General features: G+C 36.1%; 1 protein-coding gene across 1 annotated transcript; it reads left to right on the forward strand.

The window, feature by feature from the left end:
- Positions 5,518-24,063, forward strand: LOC109825222 (ABC transporter B family member 2-like). Its single transcript, XM_020392015.1, has 10 exons — positions 5,518-5,541; positions 5,741-5,941; positions 6,440-6,699; positions 7,126-7,669; positions 8,004-8,383; positions 8,449-8,837; positions 8,936-9,177; positions 9,271-9,518; positions 10,004-10,419; positions 23,329-24,063. Exons 2-10 carry the CDS (start codon positions 5,753-5,755, stop codon positions 23,871-23,873), a joined length of 3,213 nt encoding a protein of 1,070 aa, XP_020247604.1. The 5' UTR covers positions 5,518-5,541; positions 5,741-5,752; the 3' UTR covers positions 23,874-24,063.

Genomic DNA, 25,764 nt, shown 5'->3' on the forward strand with positions numbered 1-25,764 from the left:
ATAAGCTGCGTTGGGCAGCGGTTGATAAGCTGCGTTGGGCAGCGGTTGATAAGCTGCGTTGGGCAGCGGTTGATAAGCTGCGTTGGGCAGCGGTTGATAAGCTGCGTTGGGCAGCGGTTGATAAGCTGCGTTGGGCAGCGGTTGATAAGCTGCGTTGGGCAGCGGTTGATAAGCTGCGTTGGGCAGCGGTTGATAAGCTGCGTTGGGCAGCGGTTGATAAGCTGCGTTGGGCAGCGGTTGATAAGCTGCGTTGGGCAGCGGTTGATAAGCTGCGTTGGGCAGCGGTTGATAAGCTGCGTTGGGCAGCGGTTGATAAGCTGCGTTGGGCAGCGGTTGATAAGCTGCGTTGGGCAGCGGTTGATAAGCTGCGTTGGGCAGCGGTTGATAAGCTGCGTTGGGCAGCGGTTGATAAGCTGCGTTGGGCAGCGGTTGATAAGCTGCGTTGGGCAGCGGTTGATAAGCTGCGTTGGGCAGCGGTTGATAAGCTGCGTTGGGCAGCGGTTGATAAGCTGCGTTGGGCAGCGGTTGATAAGCTGCGTTGGGCAGCGGTTGATAAGCTGCGTTGGGCAGCGGTTGATAAGCTGCGTTGGGCAGCGGTTGATAAGCTGCGTTGGGCAGCGGTTGATAAGCTGCGTTGGGCAGCGGTTGATAAGCTGCGTTGGGCAGCGGTTGATAAGCTGCGTTGGGCAGCGGTTGATAAGCTGCGTTGGGCAGCGGTTGATAAGCTGCGTTGGGCAGCGGTTGATAAGCTGCGTTGGGCAGCGGTTGATAAGCTGCGTTGGGCAGCGGTTGATAAGCTGCGTTGGGCAGCGGTTGATAAGCTGCGTTGGGCAGCGGTTGATAAGCTGCGTTGGGCAGCGGTTGATAAGCTGCGTTGGGCAGCGGTTGATAAGCTGCGTTGGGCAGCGGTTGATAAGCTGCGTTGGGCAGCGGTTGATAAGCTGCGTTGGGCAGCGGTTGATAAGCTGCGTTGGGCAGCGGTTGATAAGCTGCGTTGGGCAGCGGTTGATAAGCTGCGTTGGGCAGCGGTTGATAAGCTGCGTTGGGCAGCGGTTGATAAGCTGCGTTGGGCAGCGGTTGATAAGCTGCGTTGGGCAGCGGTTGATAAGCTGCGTTGGGCAGCGGTTGATAAGCTGCGTTGGGCAGCGGTTGATAAGCTGCGTTGGGCAGCGGTTGATAAGCTGCGTTGGGCAGCGGTTGATAAGCTGCGTTGGGCAGCGGTTGATAAGCTGCGTTGGGCAGCGGTTGATAAGCTGCGTTGGGCAGCGGTTGATAAGCTGCGTTGGGCAGCGGTTGATAAGCTGCGTTGGGCAGCGGTTGATAAGCTGCGTTCGGGCTGTGCTTGGTAACGATTGGAGTTGCGTTCGAGCTGTTGATTAGATTTCTCTGTCTTTATATATGGATGACACCAAAGGCCAGTAAAGAAGGTCTTATTCAGGCCATCTGTGACAATTGAGGCATCTCAATAACGCTTTATCAACTGCAGGTCATGATCGCCACTGAGTGTGTCGAATATCATTACACTGCTCATCAGCACCTCTAATGGTTGCTAACATGATATCAGTCATGTTGTTGTCGCAGCCATCAAGATCAATCATCTCACATAAGAAGCTGCATTCGTGTTTATAACTGTTGAAGCGGCGTAGGTGATTGAATCGGTGTAGTGTCTTGATGATGATACGCGGGGAGGACTTCCACGTCTTGGTTTGAAGAGATCGTCGATTTGTAATCCTTTCTGTCAGAGTATTGCTAGAGACTGTCATTTTGTAATCTTTGCTTTAACTCTTTGACATGTGAAAATCTTCGAATTGTAGCCTTCTGGAAGTCGTCAAATTGTAACTTCCATCATCAGTGTTCGATGGAGACTCAACTATCCATTGTGATTTTTAGACAGCCTACACACCGTAAGTACATATCTAGTTCTGGTGCGTCAGCCCTCTCCATCACTACAACTTCCTCTCTCAACTCCCTGTTCTCAATGTAAGCATGACAAATTATCTCTCAATTTTGATGATGTGCTCTTTTTCGAGGATTCCGCTCTATTCTTTCTATAAGATGTAAAATATGTTGTTTTAATCCAAATTATCGAAGCACACGGTCGTACACGTGCATTCCGACAATCTCAAAACATATTGTCGGTACTCGAGCATGCTATATATCTTCACCATCTCTGCAAATATCTGGTAGTGAAGCTAATACCAGTTCATAGGGCATCCACTTGACCTATAAAGAAGATAATGTAAATCTACATATTAATAACAAATGATGTATTGATTGAATAGAGTTAGATATTATGATTTTATATCTGTTCATCCTCCATTTGATCAAGCTCGTTCCTGTAAAAGTTTTCATGACCCTTTGGGGAGGTTTGCCAATATCTAAAAACATTCCATCTATTTGATATACAAAGGTTTAGTATAGATTGAAATAAATATATAAAATTGCATGTAATCATATCTATTACAAACTAATATACCTGCATCCTAATGGAATCTGGCCATCGAGAGCACGGGGCTCCCTCAAATTTGGTGTTCCCAAATGTCATCGCTCCCATGACCATATTTACAACAAAGTGAGGCAACATTTGATTATTTTGCACGAATGCTACTTTGTCATCTCCCTATAGAGATAAGCTAACACTGCAGTCCCCTATGATAACTCTCCACACTCCTCAAGATCCTCAAGAAGTGGCAACCATCTAACATGCACCGAATCCTTAGTAGAATCCAAAAATAGAATGATACCGATCATATAGAGTATATACACACGGGCATAGCTCTTGACGATCTCATCAGTTGCATCAATCGGTATATTCATATAATTATTTCGTAACCACTCGAGCTTGATCTTACCACCCTTCATATTAGGAGCTTGATCTCGCCTGTAACCTGTCATTCATCTATAGAAAATCTAACAATCTTTGTTGATCTCGCCTACACGACACGAGACCTTACAATCTCTTTATTTTTTGGTGTCAATAATGTCACCTGCTTTGCTCCATCCTCTCACTGCTTGACAAAATAGTGATTGAGTTTATAAAATGTCCTTGCAACCAACGCCAGTATGGGCATTGCTCGAGCTCCCTTAAGTACACCGTTGAAGCTTTCAGACCAATTAGTTGTCATCATGCAAAACCAATTCCCTTCATCTTTACTTAGTGCCCATTGATCGACATATTCACTTCCCAAACTACTCTTAATCTAGTCATGTGCAGCTTGAGATGTTGCCTTGATTTGATTCTGTATCCAATCATACACACATGTTTCGGGTGTACAACCCGATTGCTAAAGAAGATTTTATAAATGTATCTGACCAAAGATCTTTTTTAAATTAGCTCTAATGTGTCTTAAGCAATAGCGGTGATGGTGATGAGAGCCAAATCTCCTGTACAATACTTTAGGAATACCTTTCATCCTATCAGATATAAAAGTAATTTTTCTAGGAGGTAACACATTAAAAATATATAATTAAATGCTGGAAAAAAACCACTCCTAATTTTTATTGTTCTCGACCTCCACAACCACGAAGGCCAAAGGAAATAAGCCACCATATTCATCTACTCCTGTAGCAACAAGCAATACACCTTTATATTTACCATATAAGTGTGTGTCATCAATGCTAAGAACTGGCTGATAAAATTTAAATCTCTTGATCAAAGGACCAAATGTCCAAAATACAGAGGTGAATTGATGAACTCTCGGATTGATCTCTTTGGTTATGAGTTTGTATTCAGATCCAGGATTGTTTTTTTCGATCGCATCAAGACATTGATGAAGTGTCACGTAAGACTTCTCCCAGTCACCAAATATTTTTGTCATCACAATTCTCCTTGCATTCCATGCTTTACTATATAATATTTCAATGAACTTTGTACCTAGCACTCTCTCAATTACATTAACAGGAGTTAGTTCAAGCTTCTTCTTTAATTTTGGCATAATCAGCCGCGTTATGTAAGAGGCAGATGCACCATTATGATCTTGCTCTAATATCGGATTACTACATGTGTGAACACCGCAGTATTATGTGATTCTAAAATTCCCATTATGTTTCTTTCCGGTAAATGCATATAACTTCTAAGGACATGTGTAATCAGCTTTATTTCCCTTAACCTGACCTTTACTTTGTGTATTCATAAAACAAATTGCATCATAACTTGTGCAATTGCTTTTAACGTGCTTGAATTTGATATTTTTTTGATTGAGCAATCACAAATAGCATCAACCAATTGGTCCTTAGTCTCGAATAAATCTCCAACTTTAAAAGGGAAGTCATCATCTCTTCTATAAGTTGAACTTTGACCAATGCACATATCTTGTACTGTGGAAGAACGAATCCACTCATCATCTTCAAACTCGTCGGGGGGTGGTTCTTCGTACTCAACATATTTATTATTAACATAACCCTCATTAGGCCAATCCAGATTCTCTTTAACATCTTGCGTGCTATCAATTGGTGTAATATCTTGCTCTTCACCTTTAAAGTCGTTGCTTCTTTCATCCACTTCAATTGTTGTCCTTCTTAACGGCCTCATATTTTCATAAGGACTTCATTTTTCATGACATTTGACGTTGCCCCAAATGAAGGTGTACTTAGATATTGAAATTGAGCCCGCTCCATTCACTCGAAGAAGAAAGAAAACCATCAGACTCAACTCCCAAATCTAACATGCGTGAGAATTCTCCAAGAGGTTTGAATATTTGACACGAACTATGTGAAAACTTTTCAATAAATAATTCTACCGTTGATTGCGACTTGCTCAAATTAAACATAACACTCATATGATAATCGTTTGATATCTCAACTGCGAACGTTCTATCAAAAGTTATGAGCCAATTGCATATTATTTTTAGTTGGTACTCTTGTGAGTCAATTTTCGTAACCCGATGTAATTCCTTAATCAAGTCACATCAACTATATGATTCCAAGATCATTAACGATGTCGTTACCCCTCCAACATACATTGGCATATTATTCATTCCATAATCTTTTTCATCATAAGAGCAAACAATAAAAATCATATTGTTCAACCTATGCAAAAGAAGATTATATCATTTAAATGCAAAAAATTTAAAAAAGTTCATCAGGGCATTGAATAAGAGAGGAAAACCCAAGAAACAAATAATCTCATATAATTTTGATCAAAAACCCTAAACCCCAAAATAAAAATCCTAAATCCTAGAAATGAGCATTCTATGCCCTAGAAGTTTAATTTCAAATACAACAATCAGCACACAAAGCATTCTAACCGCCACAAAGATAGTGATTGATAATAAATTTCAAACCCTGAAAATTGGATTTTGATAGAAAACCCTACATTTGAATGTTGAAGATAACAAAAAAAGAGGAGAGAATGAAAAGAAATTACCCTAGAGATCTTAAGCAAACTGGGTCGATTTCTGGAAATAACTTGGGAATGGGTCGATTTTTTAAAAAAAAAATTTGGGGCTATTTTAAAATTTTCTTCTTAGCCAAAAACCCATATTGCACCTCTAATTCTTACGAATTAGAATTCGGGTTTCAGAGCAAAGGGCGAGTCCGCAGGTATTACTCTGACTTCTTTTAAAAAATTTCTCTCTTTGTAGACCAATCTTATACTTACAACCCACAATCGACATTAACATCCAATTAATTGCACTAAAACTTAAAACTTGACCAATTTTTAGTCGACATTAGCCTTCAATTTGCCAGCACAAGATGATAACGAACCAATTTTAATTAGGGCATTCACCACATGTTGCAGGTTGGCAACTTCATGCACTACATAACCCGATTCATCACCGGGTTTGCCATTGGATTTGCTCGTGTCTGGCAAATCAGCCTCGTAACCCTCTCGATTGTCCCTCTCATTGCCATCGCCGGAGGTATCTATGCCTATGTTGCCGTTGGGCTCATTGCCCGTGTTCGAAAATCTTACGTGAAGGCCGGAGAGATTGCCGAAGAGGTCAACATTGCTAGCACCATGTTGTAGGGGAACAAAGCCCTATAGAGGGCCGAAAACCATATAAGGAGAAAAGGATGAACATATATGGTCTAACATGAATCTTGATGCACACATCATTATCAGCTGTCATTGCAGTCAAATTTTCTATATGCGCAATTGCTATGAGTACAATCTGTACTGATTGGCAGTCTGACAATGAAGTGTACATAAAATTCTGTGCACCTGGCCTAACGCGAAACTTGATTCACAAGTCATTATCGTCTACTTGCACAATCAGACTGCTCATCAATGCAATATTGGCAGGTAGGTAGCCTGACTTCACTGATAGCTAGTTGATAGTGACGTGTGCATCAAAAGTCGTGTTAGGCAAATGCATTCCTCATCTCTTTATGTAATTTTCTATAAAGGGCCCTCTATAGAATTGTTTTGCTTAGTTTGTATCATAATTGAGTGAATTTTAGCTAATTGGTTTATTTGCACATTGTTTTGTGTTGGCAGGTTATTGGGAATGTTAGGACAGTGCAAGCGTTTGTGGGGGAAGAGAAGGCATTAAAGAGTTATAAGAACGCACTAGTGAATACATACAAGTATGGCAGGAAGGGGGGTTTGGCGAAGGGACTTGGGCTTGGATCATTGCATTGTGTTCTGTTCTTCTCGTGGGCGTTGCTCACTTGGTTCACTAGTATTGTTGTTCATAAGGGCATAGCGAATGGAGGAGAAGCATTCACAACGATGCTCAACGTTGTCATTGCAGGACTGTAAGTCTAGTACCATCTCTCTTCTTAATTCTAGAAACTTTTTTGTTTACTTTTCAATCCATAAATTTATAGATTCGGACGTTTCAGCTTCTCACACTGTGTTAGGCAAAGGCAGTAGACGACAACTCCAAGCTTTAGAAGACTGCGTTTGTGCTTCTTCAGTCCACAAAATTATAGCTATACTCATTCTAGCTACCTGTTCTACTTTTTTTTTTTTGGCTCCCAGAAGACTAATCTAAAACGATTCTGCAAATATATGTCAGCCTCTTCCTATTTGTATCCACCTTTTGTGATGTGCCATACTGAAATCATTTTTCAGATTAATTTTAATTAGTTTCAGCTCTTTCATGATGTATGGGGAAGATGTCAGTGTTAGTAGACCAATCTGCATTAACTAACTTGATATATGGTTGAAATGTGATTCAGGTCACTAGGTCTAGCAGGGCCAAATGTCTCCACATTCCTCAGAGCAAGAACCGCTGCGTACCCCATTTTTGAGATGATAGAAAGGAGCGCGGCTAGGGAAACAAGTTCAAGGTTGAGGAAAACTACTCTGCCTAATCTTGATGGTCATATAGAACTTCGTGATGTTAGCTTCGCATATCCTTCGCGTCCAGATGTTCGTGTATTTCACAATCTTAATCTTGACATACAATCTGGGAAAATTGTTGCTCTTGTTGGTGGGAGTGGGTCGGGAAAGAGCACGGTAATATCGCTGATTGAGCGGTTCTACGAGCCCCTTTCTGGAGTCATACTTTTGGATGGACACGACATCAAGGATTTGGACCTCAAGTGGTTGAGGCAGCAGACTGGTTTGGTCAATCAGGAGCCAGCCCTTTTTGCCACAAGCATCCGAGAGAACATACTCTACGGAAAAGATGATGCAACCTTTGATGAGATCAACCATGCTGCTAAACTTTCGGGGGCTATAACTTTCATCAACAACCTACCTGATCAATATGAAACACAGGTAATTTTTCTTTTTCTTTTTTTATTGAAATAACTTTTTTCGTCAGAATTTTTTTTATTGATATGGTATGCCTAGTGTTCAGTAGGTATCTTTGACATTTTCATGTGCTGGCATATATCTATACTTGGTACCTCATTGGTTATGCATTAGATGTCCGCAAGTATCTGTAAGGTATAGGCGTGCCCAAGAAACAGGTTTCTGATGATGGAAAAAAAGGAAGCAGGATTTTGAAAAGATCTCAATACCAAACTTCTCCAGATACATATACGTGTGGGATCTTCTTGTTTTCTCTAGAAAACACTTCTCAAGCTTATTAACCTGCAAAATATTGCAGGTTGGCGAGCGAGGTGTCCAATTGTCTGGTGGGCAAAAGCAACGGTTAGCAATATCGAGAGCCATACTGAAAAACCCCTCAATTCTTCTCCTCGACGAGGCTACAAGTGCACTTGATGCCGAGTCAGAAAGGAGCGTTCAGGAGGCACTTGACCGTGTCATGGTCGGTCGAACCACAATCATAGTAGCCCATAGGTTGTCCACTATAAGGAACGCAGACATCATTGCTGTGGTTCAAGGAGGGAAGATCATAGAGACTGGAAACCATGAACAGCTCATTCTGGATCCTCAGAGCGCCTATGCCTCCCTTGTTAAACTCCAAGATGCTGCCGTTCAGCAATCACCCCCCTCTGAGGATGCGAACATTGGCCGACCTCAAAGGTAATATCTTAGCTTGACTGCGATTTGAAATTAATGTTTAAATGCTGACTTTTTGAAATGTGTAGTAAAACAACTAGTTTAGGGGCAAGCTTTCGCTCTGACAAGGACTCTGTCAGTTGCTTTGTTCCTGAAGAAATTGGTCCTTCGAAGGCAAAGCCTGTCTCTATGAAAAGGTTGTATTCTATGATAGCTCCTGATTGGCTATTTGGTGTTACTGGGACCCTAGCTGCATTTGTAACTGGTGCCCAGATGCCACTCTTTGCCCTCGGAGTAACTCAAGCTCTCATTTCCTATTACATGGATTGGGAAACCACACAGAGGGAAGTGAAGAAGATTGCACTCCTCTTCTGCAGTGGTGCTGTCGTTACGGTGATTTCTCACGCCATTGAGCACATGAATTTTGGTATCATGGGTGAAAGACTTACACTGCGCGTCCGAGAGAAGATGCTTGAAGGTGAATTCTGCATCATTTAAGTTTACTTTACTTGCCGCCATGGTGTCTAGATATGTTTGTGGTATAAATTAATGTGCTGGTGTTTGTTGTACTTTCAGCAATTCTGCAAAATGAGATTGGATGGTTTGATCATGCGAGTAATAACAGCGCAATTTTGTCCTCTCGGCTTGAAACTGATGCAACCCTGCTTAAAACTATAGCTGTTGATCGCTCAGCTATCCTCCTTCAAAACATAGGAATGATAGTAACATCACTCATAATTGCATTCATCATTAATTGGAGGATAACTCTTGTGGTTCTGGCTACTTACCCGTTGTTGGTCACCGGTCATATCGCTGAGGTATAAGCTTTCCCATTTACCTGTGATCTTTATCATGTTCTGAACATTAGTGATCTCTGATATTTTTTTCTATTCATCTATTTGTCTCTGCAGAAGCTGTTTCTGAAAGGATTTGGAGGGAACTTGAGCAACACCTACTTAAAAGCAAACATGCTTGCTGCGGAGGCCGTGAGCAACATCAGGACAGTTGCTGCCTTTTGCTCAGAGGAGAAGGTTATCAGCCTATATTCCAGAGAGCTCGAGGGGCCGTCAAAGCAGTCTTTCCGCCGTGGTCAGGCTGCAGGCATCTTTTTTGGTGTTTCTCAGTTCTTCCTCTTTTCGTCCTACGCCCTGGCTTTGTGGTATGTGAAGCATAACTGCAAGTAAAACTCTCTACCTTTTGACACTTACTTAATACTAGAGGCAGTTGTCTTGCTTCTGACCAACTTTTGAGCTTCACTATGCATTTTGATTAACAAGTATGCATCCCATGGAAGCTTCGTTTTGAAAGATTACCTTTTAGAAGAAAGCATAGGCATGTTATGATTTTGAAAGCAAAAGGTAATAATATAAAGTCGAAAGGCGGTACAACATCACAAATGATACACCCATAACTTGATCACAAGTGCCTACATTGCCAAATTAAGAAAAAACCCAAAAGGAAAATTAACCATGATTTGATGATCATAAACCTAAACACTATTCAAAAGTTAGATTTGGCTGAATTCGGTTTAGTTTTTGCATTCAATTTGAGCCCGGTTTTGCGGGTCTGTATCCTCTCACCTCTCTAGTTAAAATCCGATAAATACTCAATTGCCCAAGTGATGAACTTCTGTCCCTTTTTCAGGTACGGCTCAGTCCTCATGGGCAGAGAGCTTGCAGGATTCGGTTCTATCATGAAATCCTTCATGATCCTGATCGTGACTGCACTATCCATGGGAGAGACTTTGGCGATGGCTCCAGATATCATCAAAGGAAATAAAATGGTAGCTTCGGTGTTTGAGGTTTTGGACCGCGAGAGTGAAGTCTCGGGTGATGCTGGGGGTGATATAGAGAAGGTGAAAGGAGTAATCGAGATGAGGAGGGTCGAGTTCCAGTACCCTTCAAGGCCTGATGTCATGATTTTCAAAGAGTTTGATATGAGGGTGAATGCTGGGAAGAGCATGGCACTGGTGGGCACAAGTGGTTCAGGCAAAAGTACAGTGCTGGCACTGATACTAAGATTCTATGATCCAACAGCCGGAAAAATTATGATTGATGGTATGCAATTTATTAGACCCAATGTTTTTTTCCCCCATCAACTTCATTTCTGTTGTTTTTCTTCTAGACGCACATTACATAATATCAACTTGAGTCGATCAAATAGAAACCAGCAGTTTGCATTTCAGCTGTCTGTTATGTTAATATATTACTTCTGTGATGGAAGGCATGGGCGTTAAGACCAAAGAGTTTCCATGAATTCAAGTGGTTTTTGTGCAATCTCATTTGTCTTGACCAATGACCACAAATTCAAAATTCACGATTTTCGCGTACTATATAATCCATAATTTTTTTTAATTTTTTTTTGTTTTGACCAAATGATAAATAAGTATGTGTACTTCAAAATTCACAATTTTCTGGACATAACCTATGATTTTTGTTTTATTTTGTTCTTTCGATCGAATGGCAACTAACTAAGCGTATTTCAAAAATACATGATTTCATGGGCTATAACTCGTAATATTTGATCTTTTTTTTTATTTTGACACAATGGAAATTTTATAACACGTACCAAAAATTCATGATTTTCATGAGTTATATCCCACATTTTTTGTCGATTTTTCTTATAGGCCCATTGACAGTTATATTTCGTTCATAATAAATCATGATTTTCATGGGCTATTACCCACAATTTTATCAAATTTTTTTTAACTTTGACTCAATAGCAAATAAGTATGCTTACTTAAAAATTCATGATTTTCATGGACTAGCCCATGTTTTTCGTCTATTTTCATTAATTTCGATCCACTTAAAACTAATTATGTGAACTTCACTTCAGTAGTCATGTTTTTCGCAGGAACCCACGATTTTTATCCATTATCATTCATTCAACTCAATAACAAATAAGTATGCATCCTTAAAATTTGTGACTTTCATGAGCTATTCTCCTTGACTTTTGTCCATTTTAGCTCTTTCCATAGCAATTAATTGTGTAAACTTCAACATTTACGATTTTCATGAGCTATAACTCACAATTTTTGTCCATTACAGTTTATTCGATCAAATGACAATTAATTATGTCTACTTCAAAATTCGTAATTTTGATGGATTATAACTAGGGCTGTCCAAACGTGACGGCCCGGCCCACCCAGATTTTCGGGTCTAGTCCGGGCAAAATGCCTAGCCCGGACCCAGACCAGGGGTGCCCGGGCCAGGCCCGGGCCAAACTAGGTCGGCCCGGATTTTTTTGTCTATTTTGTATTTTTTTTATTTTTTTGCTAAAATTTGATTAAAAATTAGATTAATCTTATTATATTTATATAAGTATGTATTAGTGTTTGGGTCAAAAGTTGATGTTTTCATTGTCATCAAATCTATTACAACTTTCGTCATTACAATAAACTCAAATAAAAAATTAATCTTTTTATAAGATCTCCTTTATACAATGAAAATAAAGATTACAACTCTTATCAAACAGCGCAACGGACGTTTATCACCCGCTGCTTGTGTGGGTTCTTTACTTGTGTCGGGGACGTTAATATCCGTGGACCGCCGCGGATCAGATCCGGTTAGCAGAAGTTGGATAATCAATGCTCTCACTTCACAAAGGAAGTAATTACAGTAGCGATGATTTTGACTAAGTAAAATCACGGCTCTTCTCGGAATTTAAGACCAAGCTTAAATCCGGAGGAATAGGGGACGGGTCTCAGATCTCTCGAACTCCACTCTTTATGCGCAGGAGATCGCCAAGATCTGCTAATCCTTGCTGTAAATTTGTGGCTCCACTCTCCAATTCGGCAGCACTCCGTCCTCTTGATCTCCTTCCCTCTTAAAAATGAACACTAGAGCTCTTATTTATAGGCTTGGTTGATGGTATCTTCAGATCAAAACAAAGGATCTCTTCTATCTTCAGTTAGTAACTGTCTAACAACAATATCAGAGCAGTTGGAATCCAAAATCCTGAAAGAATCCATAAAAGAACCGAGAAAACCAACTTTTGGCCGAACAGTCACCTAGTGGCTCGGCCTGGCCGGGCCACCAAATGGTGGCTCGGCCTTGGCCGAGCTACCAAATGGTCGGCTCGGCCCGTGGGAGCACTGTCTGGCCGGTGCTTTGCGTGACGTCGCCGCCAGGGGCGTTTATTGTTTTTCAGGTATTGACTTGTCCGTCTTATGCGTATTTGTGCGTTTTCGTTGACTTGACGCTTTTCCGATTCGGTTCGCGAACGCATGATAGCTTGTCGGTTGCCGATGAGCGTGCGGGGCCACTTGTTCGCCGATGTTGAGGCTGGGAGTACACGGGCGCCTTGGGCCGATTAAGCACGCATGCACTTGGTTCGCCGATTTGGTATCTGGCGAGTACAGCGGGCCACTTTGAGGTGGCCGATTAGCAGCGCAGCCACTTGGTCGCCGAGGTTTGTAGCATGGCTGATACACGGCCATTGGAGGTGGCCGGTGAGTGTAAGTCTTATTCGTCGCCGTTTCGCTTCATGTGTTCATCGGCGTCGGATAATCCTCTTAGACTTAGATAGTGGCGTTTATCACCTTCTCTCTGTCTCGAGCTGTATATGGATACCTATAGACATTTTTAGACGCCTACAATTAGTATGTACTTACATATTAGTATATAGCTATATATTATATGTAAGTATATATAAGCATACATTAATGACTAAATCATACTATAATTATATATAGTATGCATGAGAAATATATATGTAAGTATATACAAGTATATATTAATGATAATGTACACTTAAAAATATATATAACTATAATTTAATGACCATATTATACTAAAATTATATATATAAATATAAAAAATATATATATAATATATATATAATTAAAAACTGGGCTAGGCCGGGCCCGGGCCGGGTTCAGGCCCGGCCGACACCTCTAGTTATAACCCATGATTTTGGTTGTTTTTGTTTGTTTCAACCCAATAGGAATTAATTATGTGTACATCAAAATTCACAATTTTAATTGGCTATAACCGCGATTTTTAAAAAGTCGTGATTTTTTTTCCATTATCGTTCATTTGACCCAATCACAAATAGATATGTTTTTCGAAATTTGTGATGTTCATGGGCTGGTCTATAATATATGTCTATTTTTTCGTTTTGACCTAATAGCAATCAATTGTGCGAACTTTAATATTTGTAATTTTTGTGGGCTACTGCCTATAATTTTTGTCCATTATTGTTTTTTCGACCGAATAACAATTAATTGTGACTACGCAATTTGCGATTTTTATGTGTCATAACCCACTACTTTTGCCATATTTATTAGTTTAATCTCAGTAGCAAGTATCTATGCATACTTCAAAATTCATGATTTCATGGAATAAAATCCATGATTTTTATCAATTTTCTTTTGTTTTGACGCAATGACAATTAATTATGCTACTTTAAAATTCACGAGTTTCATGGGCTATAACTCGTGATTTTCTTGTAGGCTATAACCCACAATTATTCTTTAATTTCATTCATTTTAACCTAATAAAAAATAAGGATGTGTGCTTTACAATTAACGACTTTTTATTAGATAGAACTCACAATTTTGTTTATTTTGACCCCATGACAATTAACTAAGCATTTTTCAATATTCACGATTTCATGGGCTATAACTTGCAATATTTGTTCATTTCCATTCTTTCCACCCATTGGCAATAAATACGCGTACCAAAAAACTCACAATATTCATGGGTTATAATATACAATTTTGGCCTATTTTCGTTATTGACCCGATGGCAATTATTTTTTTCTTTCATAAAATGTCATCATTTTCATGGATTAGTACCCACGATTTTTATCAATTTTCGCTCTTCGACTCAATAATAAATAAGTATGCATACTTCAAATTTTGTGATTTTTCGGGGCTATAGTCCATGATTTTTATCCATTTTTATTTGGTTCGACCAATAACAATTAATTGTGCAAAATCAATATTCATGATTTTTATATGCTATAACTTACGATTTTTTCTATTATCATTCGTTTGACCCAATAGCAATTAATTATAACTATTTCAAAATTCACGATTTTGATTGGTATAACCCACTAATTTATCAATTTTCGTTCACTTTGTTCCAATGGCAATCAATTATATGTACTTCAAAAACTGTGGTTTTCATAGGCTTTAACCAATGCGTTTTATCAAATTTCATTTGTTTCTACCTAATGCCAATTAATTATGCATATTTCAAAGTTCATCAATACACTATTTTAAACTTCACGAATTTCATGGGCTACAATCAATGATATTTGCGAATTTTCATTCATTTAGGCCCAATAACATCTAACCTTTCTTTCTTCAAATATCACAATTTTCATGGGCTATGACTAATCATTTTCGTCAATTTTCATTCTTTCACCTAATGGCAGATAAGCATGCATTCTTAAATTTCATGGTTTTCATTGGTCATACCCACTATTTTGGTACAATTTTGTTTGTTTTGACCCAAGATCAACTTTGCATATTTCAAAATACGATATTTCACGGACTTTAATTAACATGTGGTCTATGTTCATTTTCGTTCGTATTGACCCGTAATGATTAATCATGCATGCCGAAAAATTTGCCATTTTCATAGGTTCTAACTTATGGTTTTAGTCCATTTTTGTTAGATTCGACCCAACGACAATCAAATTTTCTTTCGTCAAAAATTATGATTTTATGGACTATATAATTGACAATTTTTTTTCATTTTTTGCTCTTTGATCCAATGACAAATAAATTTGCATAGTATAAAATTTATGATTTTCGTAAGCTTTACCCATGATTTTTGTCCATTTTTTCTATTTTGACTTAATAGCAATTATAATTTAAAATTCACTTCAAATGCAAAAATTTTATAGGTTATAACCCATAATTTTTGTCTATGTTTCATTAGATTAGACCCAATGACAATTAAATTTTCTTTTATAAAAAATTGCAATTTTTATAAACATCAATGGCTTCTGTCAATTTTCATTCTTCGACATAATAGCAAATAAGTATGTGTATGTTAGTATTTATAATGTACACGGACCATAATCCATGATTATTGTCCATTATTTGCTCGTTTAAACCTAATACCAATTAATTGTGTGAACCTTAATATTCATGATTTTCAAGGTTGTAACTCATGATTTTTATCCATTATCAAGCATTCAATCCAATGACAATTAATTATGTCTACTTTAAAATTCACGAATTTAATGGATTATAGCCCACAATTTCCACGATTTTGTTAGTTTCGTTGCAATAGCAAGTAATTATGTCTGCTTCAAATTTTGAGATTTCTATGAGCTATAACCTATGATTTTGTTAGTTGTCATTTGTTTCAACAAAATCGTAATTAATTATGCATACCTCAAAATTCATGACTTTCATGGCTATAATCTGGAAATCTAGTTCGCAAATTTCATAAGCCTCACGATATGTCAATTTTCATTTGTTTCGATCAAATGGTAATAAGTTTTACAATTTTCATGGGCAACCAATAATTTTTGACAATTTCTAGTCTATCTCAATGACAAATAAGTAGGTATACTCAAATTCTTAGGCTCTAACCCACAAATTTTTTCTATTTTTTTCTATTTCAATTCAGTGGGAATTAATTAGGTGTATGCTATGAAATTTGTAATTTTTATGGGTTATAAGACGCAATGTTTATGGTTTTTTATTTATTTCCATCCAATGTCAACAAATTATGCATTCTTCAAAATTTGTATTCTTTGAGTTATAGCCCACCATTTTTTGTTAATTTTCATTTCTTTTGTCCAAATAACAAATAATTATGTATATTTAAAAATTTATTATTTTTATTAGTATAACCTGCATTTTTTTATTTTGCTTCCTTTTGATCCGCTTGCAACTAACTAAGCATATTTCTAAATTCACAATTTAATGCACTATAACCCATAATATTTACTCATTTTCGTTTGTTTCGACCAAACGACAATTAATCATGTGTACCATAAAATTAATCATGTGTACCATAAAATTCACTATGTTCATGGATTATAATCCAAGACTCCACTCTATTTTTGTTAGTTTCCACATAATGGCAATTAAGTTTAATTCATAAAAATTTTGATTTGTGGGCTTTTAACTCATAATTTGTATCAATTTTTGTACTTCGACCTAATGAAACAAATATGCGTACCTCATAATTCATGGTTTTCATGGGCTATTATCCAAAGTTTTCGCCTTTTTGCGCTCGTTGTCCCAATAGCAATTGATGATGAGAAGTTCAGTTGCCGCAAGTAATTATGACTACATCAAAATTCTCAATTTTGATTAGTCTAAACCTATGATTTCAGTAATTTTTATTCATTTCTTCCCAAAGATAAATAAATACACGTACTTCAAAATTAGCCATTTTCATGGGCTCTAACCAACGTTTTTTGTCAATTTTTATTCGTTTCAACCCAATGCCAAATAATTATATGTATTTTAAAATTTGCAATTTTCATAAGCAATTACCCAAGATTTTCAAACTTCGCGAATATCATGGGCTATACAACCCACAATTTGTCTAATATTTGTTTGTTTCGACCAATGACAATTAAGTATTCTTTCTTCAAAAATCGCGATCTCCTTCAAAATATGGGCTATAACCCATGAGTTTTTCTATTATCATTCATTTGACCAAATGGCAATTAATTATGACTACTTTAAAATTCACGATTTTAGTGGACTATAATCCATGACTTTTATGATTTTTGTCCATTTCATCCCAATAAAAAGTAATTATATGTATTTTTAAATTAGCAATTTTCATGGGCTATAACTTGTATTTTTTTTTCAATTTTTGTTCGCTTCAACCTCATGTCATTTACTTTTGCGTACTTCAAGTTTAGCGATTTTGCACATGCTATTACCCTAGATCTTCAAAATTTTGTGAATTTCTTGGGCTATAACCTTTTTTTATTAATTTTTGTTTGTTTTGACCCAATAACAATTTAGTTTTATTTCTTAAAAATTAGCGATTTTCATGGGCTATAAACCAATGATAAATAAGTACACATACCTTCAAGTTCACAATTTTCATATATTTTAACTCACAAGCTTTGTCCATTTTTCTTTTTTGACCTAAGGAGAATTAATTAGTCGCACACTATCAAAAGCGCTATTTTCATGGGTTATACTCATGATATTTGTCCATTTTAATTTGTCTCAACCCAAAGAGAACTAAATATGCATACTTCAAAATTCACAGATTTTGTGGGCTATAACCAATAATTTTTGTTAGTTTTAGTTCGAGTTGATCCAATAACAAATAAGCATGTGTACTTCAAATTCATGATTTTCATGAATTATGATTTACGATTTTTGTTCATTTTATGTTTGTTTTGACCCAATGTCAATTATTGAAGCCGATTTCAAAATTCACAATTTCATGCACTATAACTTGTGATATATGTTTATTTTTGTTTGTTTAGACCTAATGGAAATTAATTATACGCTCTAAAAATTCATGATTTTCATAACTTATAACCCACAATTTAAGTTCATTTTCATTAAGTTCACCCAATTGCAATTAAATTTTTTTCATAGGCAATCTATTTTCATGGGCTATATAAGCTACGATTTTTGAAAATTTTCATTCATTGAAATTCATCATTTTTATTGGCTCTAACCTATATTTTTTGTCCATTTAGTTTGTTTCAACCAGATAGCAAGTAATTGTGTGATTTTAAATAGTCGTGGTCTTCATGCGATGTGAACCACGATTTTTGTTGTTATCATTCATCCAAATCAATGAATTAATTATGACTACTTCAAAATTCATGATTTTTGATGGGTTAGGACTCACGATTTTGGCATTTTTTCGGTTTGTCCCAATGTGAAGTAATTATACTTTCTTCTAGATTAGCAATTTTCACAGACTATAATCTACAATTTTTGTCAATTTTTATTCGCTTTGACCAAATGGCAAATAATTATGCATACTCCAATATTCACAATTTTAAGGGAGATATTACCATGATTTTCAAAATTCACGATTTTAATGGGTTATAACATATAATATTTGCTCATTTTCATTCATTTCAACCCAATGGAAATTAATCAAGTGTACCAAAAAATTCACAAGTTTCACGGGTTATAACCCTTAGTTTTAGTCTATTTTGGTTATTTTTGACCTAAAAGCAATTAAATTTTCTTTCATAAAAAAGCATGATTTTTCATAAGGTATCACCTACAAATTCCTGTCAATTTATGTTCTTCGACCCCATTGAAAATAAATGTGTACTTTAAAATTGGTGATTTTTTTCTATAGTCTATGATTTTAGTCCATTTTTGATTCATTTTAGTGAATAACAATTAATTATTTGAACTTCAATATTCACTGTTTTCATGGGCTATAACACAATTGTATCGTTCATTTGGCCCAATGGCAATTAATTATGACTGTCAATTAATTATGACTAGTTACGTTTTTGCGATTTTGACGGGTTATAACCCACAATTTTGGAAGTTTTTTGTCTGTTTCTTCCCAATAACAAGTAATTATACGTACTTTAAATTGGCTATTTTCGTAGGTTGCATAATTTGTGATTTTTATCAATTTTTATTCATTTCGAACCAATGATAATTAATTATGCATGCTTCAAAATTCATGATTTCATGGGGCCACATTTTCAAAATTCACAAATTTTATGGCTATATAACCCTCGATTTGTTAATTTTTAGTCGTTTCGAGCCGTTTCCTTCAAAAATCGCGATTATCATGTAACCAATGTTTTGTCAATTATCGTTCTTTGACCTAATGGTAAAAATGAATCTGACATTTAAATTCTAATTCATATAGGTTTAGCGCATGAATTTTGTTTATTATTGTCTATTTCAACCTAACGGCAATTAATTAGCCGAACACTTTCAAATTCGCAATTTCATGGAATAGCCTACAGTTTTTTTTTCATTAATTTTCATTTGTTTCACCTCAATGGCAACAAATAATGTGTATCAAAATTTCTTTATTGGGTATACCTAATGAGAAATAAGTATGTTTACTTCAAAATTCACGATGTTCATTGGTTATAACTTACGATTTTTGTCCATTTTTTTGTTCGTCTCAACCCAATAGCAATTGACTAAGCTTATTTTAAAATTTGTGATTTCATAGGCTATAACCCACGATATTTTCTTATTGTCATTCGTTTTGACCTATTGACAATTAATTATGCAGACCTAAACATTCGTGATTTTCATAGATTGTAACCCACGATTTTAGTCTATTTTTATTAGTTTCGACTCAATGACAATTAGATTTTCTTTCATATCAATTCATGATTTTCATGAGCTATAACCAACATTTTTTGTCAATTTTCATTCTTCAACCTGATGAAAAATAAATACACAAACTTAGAATTTTGTGATTTTCATTGGCTAATGGTTCATTGTTTTTGTCTATTTTTGTTTGCTTCTATCAAATAGCAATTAATTGAGCAAACTTCAATAGTCGCGATTTTTATAAGCTAACCCATGATTTTTGTCCATCATCATTCTTTCGGCCTAATGGAAAATAAGTAAGCTTACTTTAAAATTTGTAATTTTCATGGGTTATAGTTGATGATTTTTTTCATTTTTTTTTATTCCATCCCAATATCAATTAATTGTGTAAACTTCAATATTCATGATTTTTACGGGCTGTAACTCATAATTTTTGTCTATTATCGTTCATTTCGTCCAATGATGATTAATTATGACTATTTCAGAATTTCTAATCTTGATGGGCTATGATTTTGGAAATTTTTGTTTATTTTGTCACAATGGGATGTAATTATGCATACATCAAAATTCGTGATTTTAATAGCTTAACCTATAATTTTTGTCAATTTTCATTCACATCAATCCAATTAATTGAGTATGTCAAAATTCATAATTTTCATAAACTATTGCCCACGATTTTCCAAATTCACGAATTTCATGACTATAACCCATGATTTTCATCCATTATCGTTCATTTGATAAATGATAAATAATTATGCATACTTCACAATTCGTGATTTTCATGAGCTATAGTCAATTTTTGTCCATTTTTACGTTTCAAAATAATAGCAATTACTTGTGTGAACTTCAATATCCTCAATTTTCATGGGATATAAACCATGATTTTTTTCCATTATCATGCATTCGACCCTATGACAATTAATTATGACTACTTCACAATTCACGATTTTGATGTGTTATAACCTACGATTTTGGCATTTTTTGTTAGTTTTGTCCGTATGACAAGTAATTATATATAATTCAAAATTCGCTTTCATGAGTTATAACCCTTGATTTTTGTTAATTTTTATTTTTCAAACCAATGGCAAATAAATATGAGTATTTAAAACTTCACGATTTTCATGGGCTATTACTAACGATTTTCAGAATTCACGAATTTCATAGGCTATGACACATGGCTTTTGTTAATTTCTTTTTTTTAATCCAATAGAAATTAGTTTTTATTTCTTTAAAATTTGTGATTTTCATGGACTGACCAATAATTTTGTTAGCTTTCGTTCTTTGACCCAATGACAAATAAGTATGCGCATCTTAAGATTCACAATTTTCATAGGCTTTAACCTAAGATTTTCATTCATTTGTCTTTTTCAACATAATGGCTATTAATTAGGTATACATTACTAAATGGGTTATAACCTATGTTGCATGGGTATGGATACTAGACATGGCAAATTTGTAAGAGGTAGGGTATAGGGACACCGCTATATAAATATGTATATACACATATATTATATATTGGAATATGAGAACAAGGATGAGAAATTAAATTCCAATAGCGTTTCTATATTTCTTATTATGTGGATTATAAATTGGCAAAACATTAATTTTGATCTAGACATTCAAATGACCCTTCAAAATCATAATTCGGAATCTGAACTATGTCCAATGAGTTTCAAGAAGTGGATGTGAAGTGTATGATATATGTCCAAAAAGTACATGACAAGTGTTTTAAATTAAGAAATGTACTATATAATTGAGAACATGCCCGAATAAATGTATGCATATGTGCAAGGAGGGTACAGAGAATTTGGGTATGGGTACGGGTACATGTCGGGTATGGGCATGGCTTTAGATTAGAAGTACCTAGATAACATAGGTTATAACCCACAGTTTTCATGCTTTGCATCTATTTCGACAAAATGTCAACTAATTATTGTTTATTTTAAAATTTGTCATTTTCATAGGATAAAACTCACATTTTTTGCTAACTTTCATTTAGTTTGATCTAAAGACAAATAAGCATGCCTACTTCAAATTTCATAATTTTATTTGTCCATTTCGACCTAGTGACAATTAACTAAGAATATTTCAAAATTCTCGACTTTTTGGGCTATATGCCGCGATATATTATCATTTGTTTCAACTCAATGACAGATAATCATATGTACCAAATAATTGTGTTTTCATGAATTTTAACCCACGGTTTTAGTCTATTTTCATTATCGACCAAATGACAATTGTATTTCCTTCAAACAAATCATGACATTCATAGGCTATTTTCCACTATTTTTATCAATTTTAGTTTTTTGTCCCAATGAGAAATAAGTGTGCATACTTCGAATTTGTGGTTTTATAGGCTTCATGATTTTTTCCCCATTTTTCTTCATTTCAATGCAATAGCAATTAATTTTGCGAACTTCAGTTTTCGTGATTTTTATACGTTGTAACCAACGATCATTGTCCATTATCTTTCGTTCAACAATGACAATTAATTATAACTACTTTAAAATTTGCAATTTTGATGTACCATAACTACAGTTTTGACAATCTTTGTTCATTTCGTCCTAATGACAAGTAATTATACGAGTTCAAAATTCATAGTTTTTATGGCTATATAACCCAAATTTTTTTGTCAATTTTTTTTGGTTTCGACTCATTGCCAATTCATTATGCATAGTTTAAAATTTGTGATTTCATGTGCTAATACCCACAGTTTTCAAAATTCATGAATTCATGGGCTATTCATGGGCTATAATCCATGATATTTGTCAATTTTAGTTCGTTTCGAGCCAATGGCAATTAAATTCTCTTTCTTCAAAAATCGTGATTTTCATGAGCTATAACCAATTGTTTTTGTCAATTTTTGTTCTTTGATCTAATAGCAAATAAGTATATGTACCTTAAAATTCAGCATTTTCATGGGCTTTAACATGGAAACTTGTCTTTTTTTTATCTATTCAGACCTAATGACAATTAATTAGTTGACCACTTCAAAATTTATATCCTTGAAAGAGAACTATGATTTGTCGTCTATGAAAAGTGAATTGCATTTGGGCCTATTTTGTATAAGCTTCTACATCTCTTTCAATCCATACTGTTATCAACCTCAAAAGTAATGCCCAGCTAACCCAAGATAGGATCATTATTTTGTAAACTTGTAAGTTGGTCCATACAGAAATCCATTATATTTTTAACATCATGATTTCATATTGTTTACAAGTTTATCCTATATTAGTCGACTGGGGTAAGGAAACATGAAATACAATAAAATATATATATAAATGTAGTATATTTTAGGGCTGAATGGTTCTAAATGTGATATAGCATAATGTGTTAGTCATCCTAATCATCAGAAAAGACTTCAGAATCGAGCATAAATCTAAGTTGAGAAGGGTACAGAACACTTACGAAATGAGCTCTTGTGGTTTGTGAACAGCTGTTAGTCAATTATTTACCCTGAGTGCTATTAGAATCCTAATCTAAGCAATGAAAAAAAAAAAGATCCTAATCTCAGCAATTGAACGCAGAGGAGGGTTTTTCATAAAGCCAGAACTACTGTGGGCATTATTACCTTGCCGACATAATGGTAACGTTGTAACTAAGGGGTTGATACGCTGGTGTTTTGAATTTTTAGGATGATGAGTTGAGCTCATTTGTGATATATGTGCATCTCTTTTCCATCTTTTTCGTCCTCATTTGTGAGAGGCTGATGAGTTGAGCTTAGCTTTCTTTTGTTCATCATTTTCAGGTAAAGACATCAAAAAAATTAAACTCAAGGCCCTTCGGAAACACATTGGACTTGTCCAACAGGAGCCGGCACTCTTTGCTACCACCATTTATGATAACATCCTCTACGGAAAGGATGGTGCCGCGGAATCAGAGGTCATTGAGGCAGCGAAACTTGCAAATGCACACTCCTTCATCAGTGCTCTGCCTGAAGGCTACTCAACTAGAGTTGGCGAGCGTGGGGTCCAGCTATCTGGGGGGCAGAAGCAGCGGGTTGCCATCGCGCGAGCCATCATAAAGAATCCCGCAATATTGCTTCTTGATGAGGCAACCAGTGCGCTTGACCTTGAGTCTGAGAAAGTTGTCCAGCAGGCGCTGGATCACGTCATGAGAGGCCGAACCACTCTCATGGTTGCTCATCGGCTTTCCACCATCCAAAATGCTGATATCATCTCGGTACTTCAGAATGGGAAGATCATAGAGCAAGGAAACCATTCTACACTCGTGGAGGATAGGCAGGGGGCTTATTTCAAGTTGATAAACCTTCAGCAGGGTCAACAACAACAGTAGCTTTGTTACCTGCACAGAAGAATCCTGCTCCTCGAGACAAAATTATTGCAATTTTTTATGCAACTTTTTTCACTGTGTATTGTTGTATTAACAATGTTGATAATCAGAATCAGTACCTACAGGTGTAAATTGTTATTCTTTCTGTACTCGCTTTTCAACTTTTTTTCAAGAGTAACTGTTTAATTTCGTAGGGTTAGAAATTTATTTGCATCATGCATTCCTTATGTTGGGTATCAGTCCCGTATCATTAGCATCAATCAAAACCCAAGCATGTCATTCGTGTTACGTATTTCGTGGAGTCATATCATTAGAATCTTACATGCGTACTGTATCATTCGATCGTGCACATGCATACCTGAAAATGTAAGAACAGATACTTGGGTACGACCCGTATCCATTCTAGTGCTACATCCACGAAGGCACGCTTTCGTACTAGTTAGCAAAAGAATGTTAAGGATCTTTAACCGATGGGTTTCCTTCGCACGCTAGGTGCTGGTGTTTCTTTGTTTATGAAACTCGCCTTGAAGTTTTGTTTGTTGTTCCTGGGGAAAAAGCAGGAACTCAACATAAGGGATTCCTCCTAGAATGGGCAGGCAGGCGGGTCCTTCTGATTTCTGATTAACGCAAGGGATTTCTCTAAGCTCTTTCATTCTACATTATAGTATGGTTTATAATTGTTTTCTCACTGAGATTAATTAGGAGTATCTTCCTCCTAATCTCAAAGTGTTTGACAACAGATTTAAGAAAGCAGGATATAGGAATACAGGACAAACCGATGCTATGTTCTCCTGTCTAATGATGAATAAGCTTTCTTTCCATTAGCAGCAGGACAGAGGAAAATACTCTCCAAAAAAAACATAATACTAACCTGTTAGCAATGCACAGAGTTTAAAATAACAGAACAATAAAACTAGCACAACTCTTAACAACTATCCAAAACCATTAACGGAAAGGTTACTGACATGTTGAAAGAATGTAGCCAGAAGCCTGAAACTCAGTCTGTAATTAGCATAACAAATGGATAAATAAGAGCAATAGTAGCAACTAAAGGCAAAACACCACCATAGAGCCAACTCTAAGTAATAATTCTAGGGAGGAAGTTAGTGATTTCTGTTTGACCAAATTATGTGTTTTCTTCCTTCTCTATTATTTTTGCGAAAAACAAGTATATGTAAAGATAGGTACATTGTATTAAATTAACCATACTTTGATTATTGAAGAAATTAGAGACGTGCTCTTTAATCTCGCTCTTTCTTCGTAATCTTTTCTTTCCCTCTTCTCCAAACTTTTGAAACCCTCTTGGTCCTATCTTTGGACTCCGACACCTTTCCTTTTCTGAACCGATAGATGTACCTCGAAAATTAATGGTTTGTTGATTTTCGCATATTACTCATTGTATAAGCATTGTTGATTCTGCTGATTAATTTTAGTCAGGTCCAGCTTGGTTTGAAATAAGCTGAATCAACTTGGCTACTTAATTTAACCATGAAGGAACCCTCAATTTCCTTAATAGATAGAATATCCTAGTGTCTGTCAAGAAAAAAACTGATCAGGTTAACTAACAAACAACTTGGTATTTTCATCTTCAAATAAATCTCGAGCTTTGACTGCTGGTTGAATGGTCAGTTTTCTAGGTGATCATATCCATGTATCCAATCCTCTACATATGGAATATACGAGATAAGAATCTATGATGAATGCCCAAGTGAGGAAAATTCACGAAAAATATTCTGAATGTCCGGTGTAGTACAGCAAAAAGCATATAGATTCATTTTGTATAAAATTAGTGCACGTCAAGCGTAAATTTTGGTAATTTTTTATTCCTGTAATTAGTAAAATTGTGTGGCATTAGTGCTAACCCTACCTGTTTAAACTCAGTCTTTTAATTTCT

This window comes from Asparagus officinalis, chromosome 10, assembly GCF_001876935.1.
Source record: "Asparagus officinalis chromosome 10, Aspof.V1, whole genome shotgun sequence".
NCBI lineage: Eukaryota > Viridiplantae > Streptophyta > Magnoliopsida > Asparagales > Asparagaceae > Asparagus > Asparagus officinalis.

Excerpts from the sequence above, each read along its gene's own strand:
- LOC109825222 (XM_020392015.1), top strand. The coding sequence starts at position 5,753 with ATGCACTACATAACCCGATTCATCACCGGGTTTGCCATTGGATTTGCT. Across the intron at positions 6,700-7,125 it reads AACGTTGTCATTGCAGGACT|GTCACTAGGTCTAGCAGGGC; the intron begins GTAAGTCTAGTA and ends AATGTGATTCAG. Across the intron at positions 8,384-8,448 it reads AACATTGGCCGACCTCAAAG|TAAAACAACTAGTTTAGGGG; the intron begins GTAATATCTTAG and ends TGAAATGTGTAG.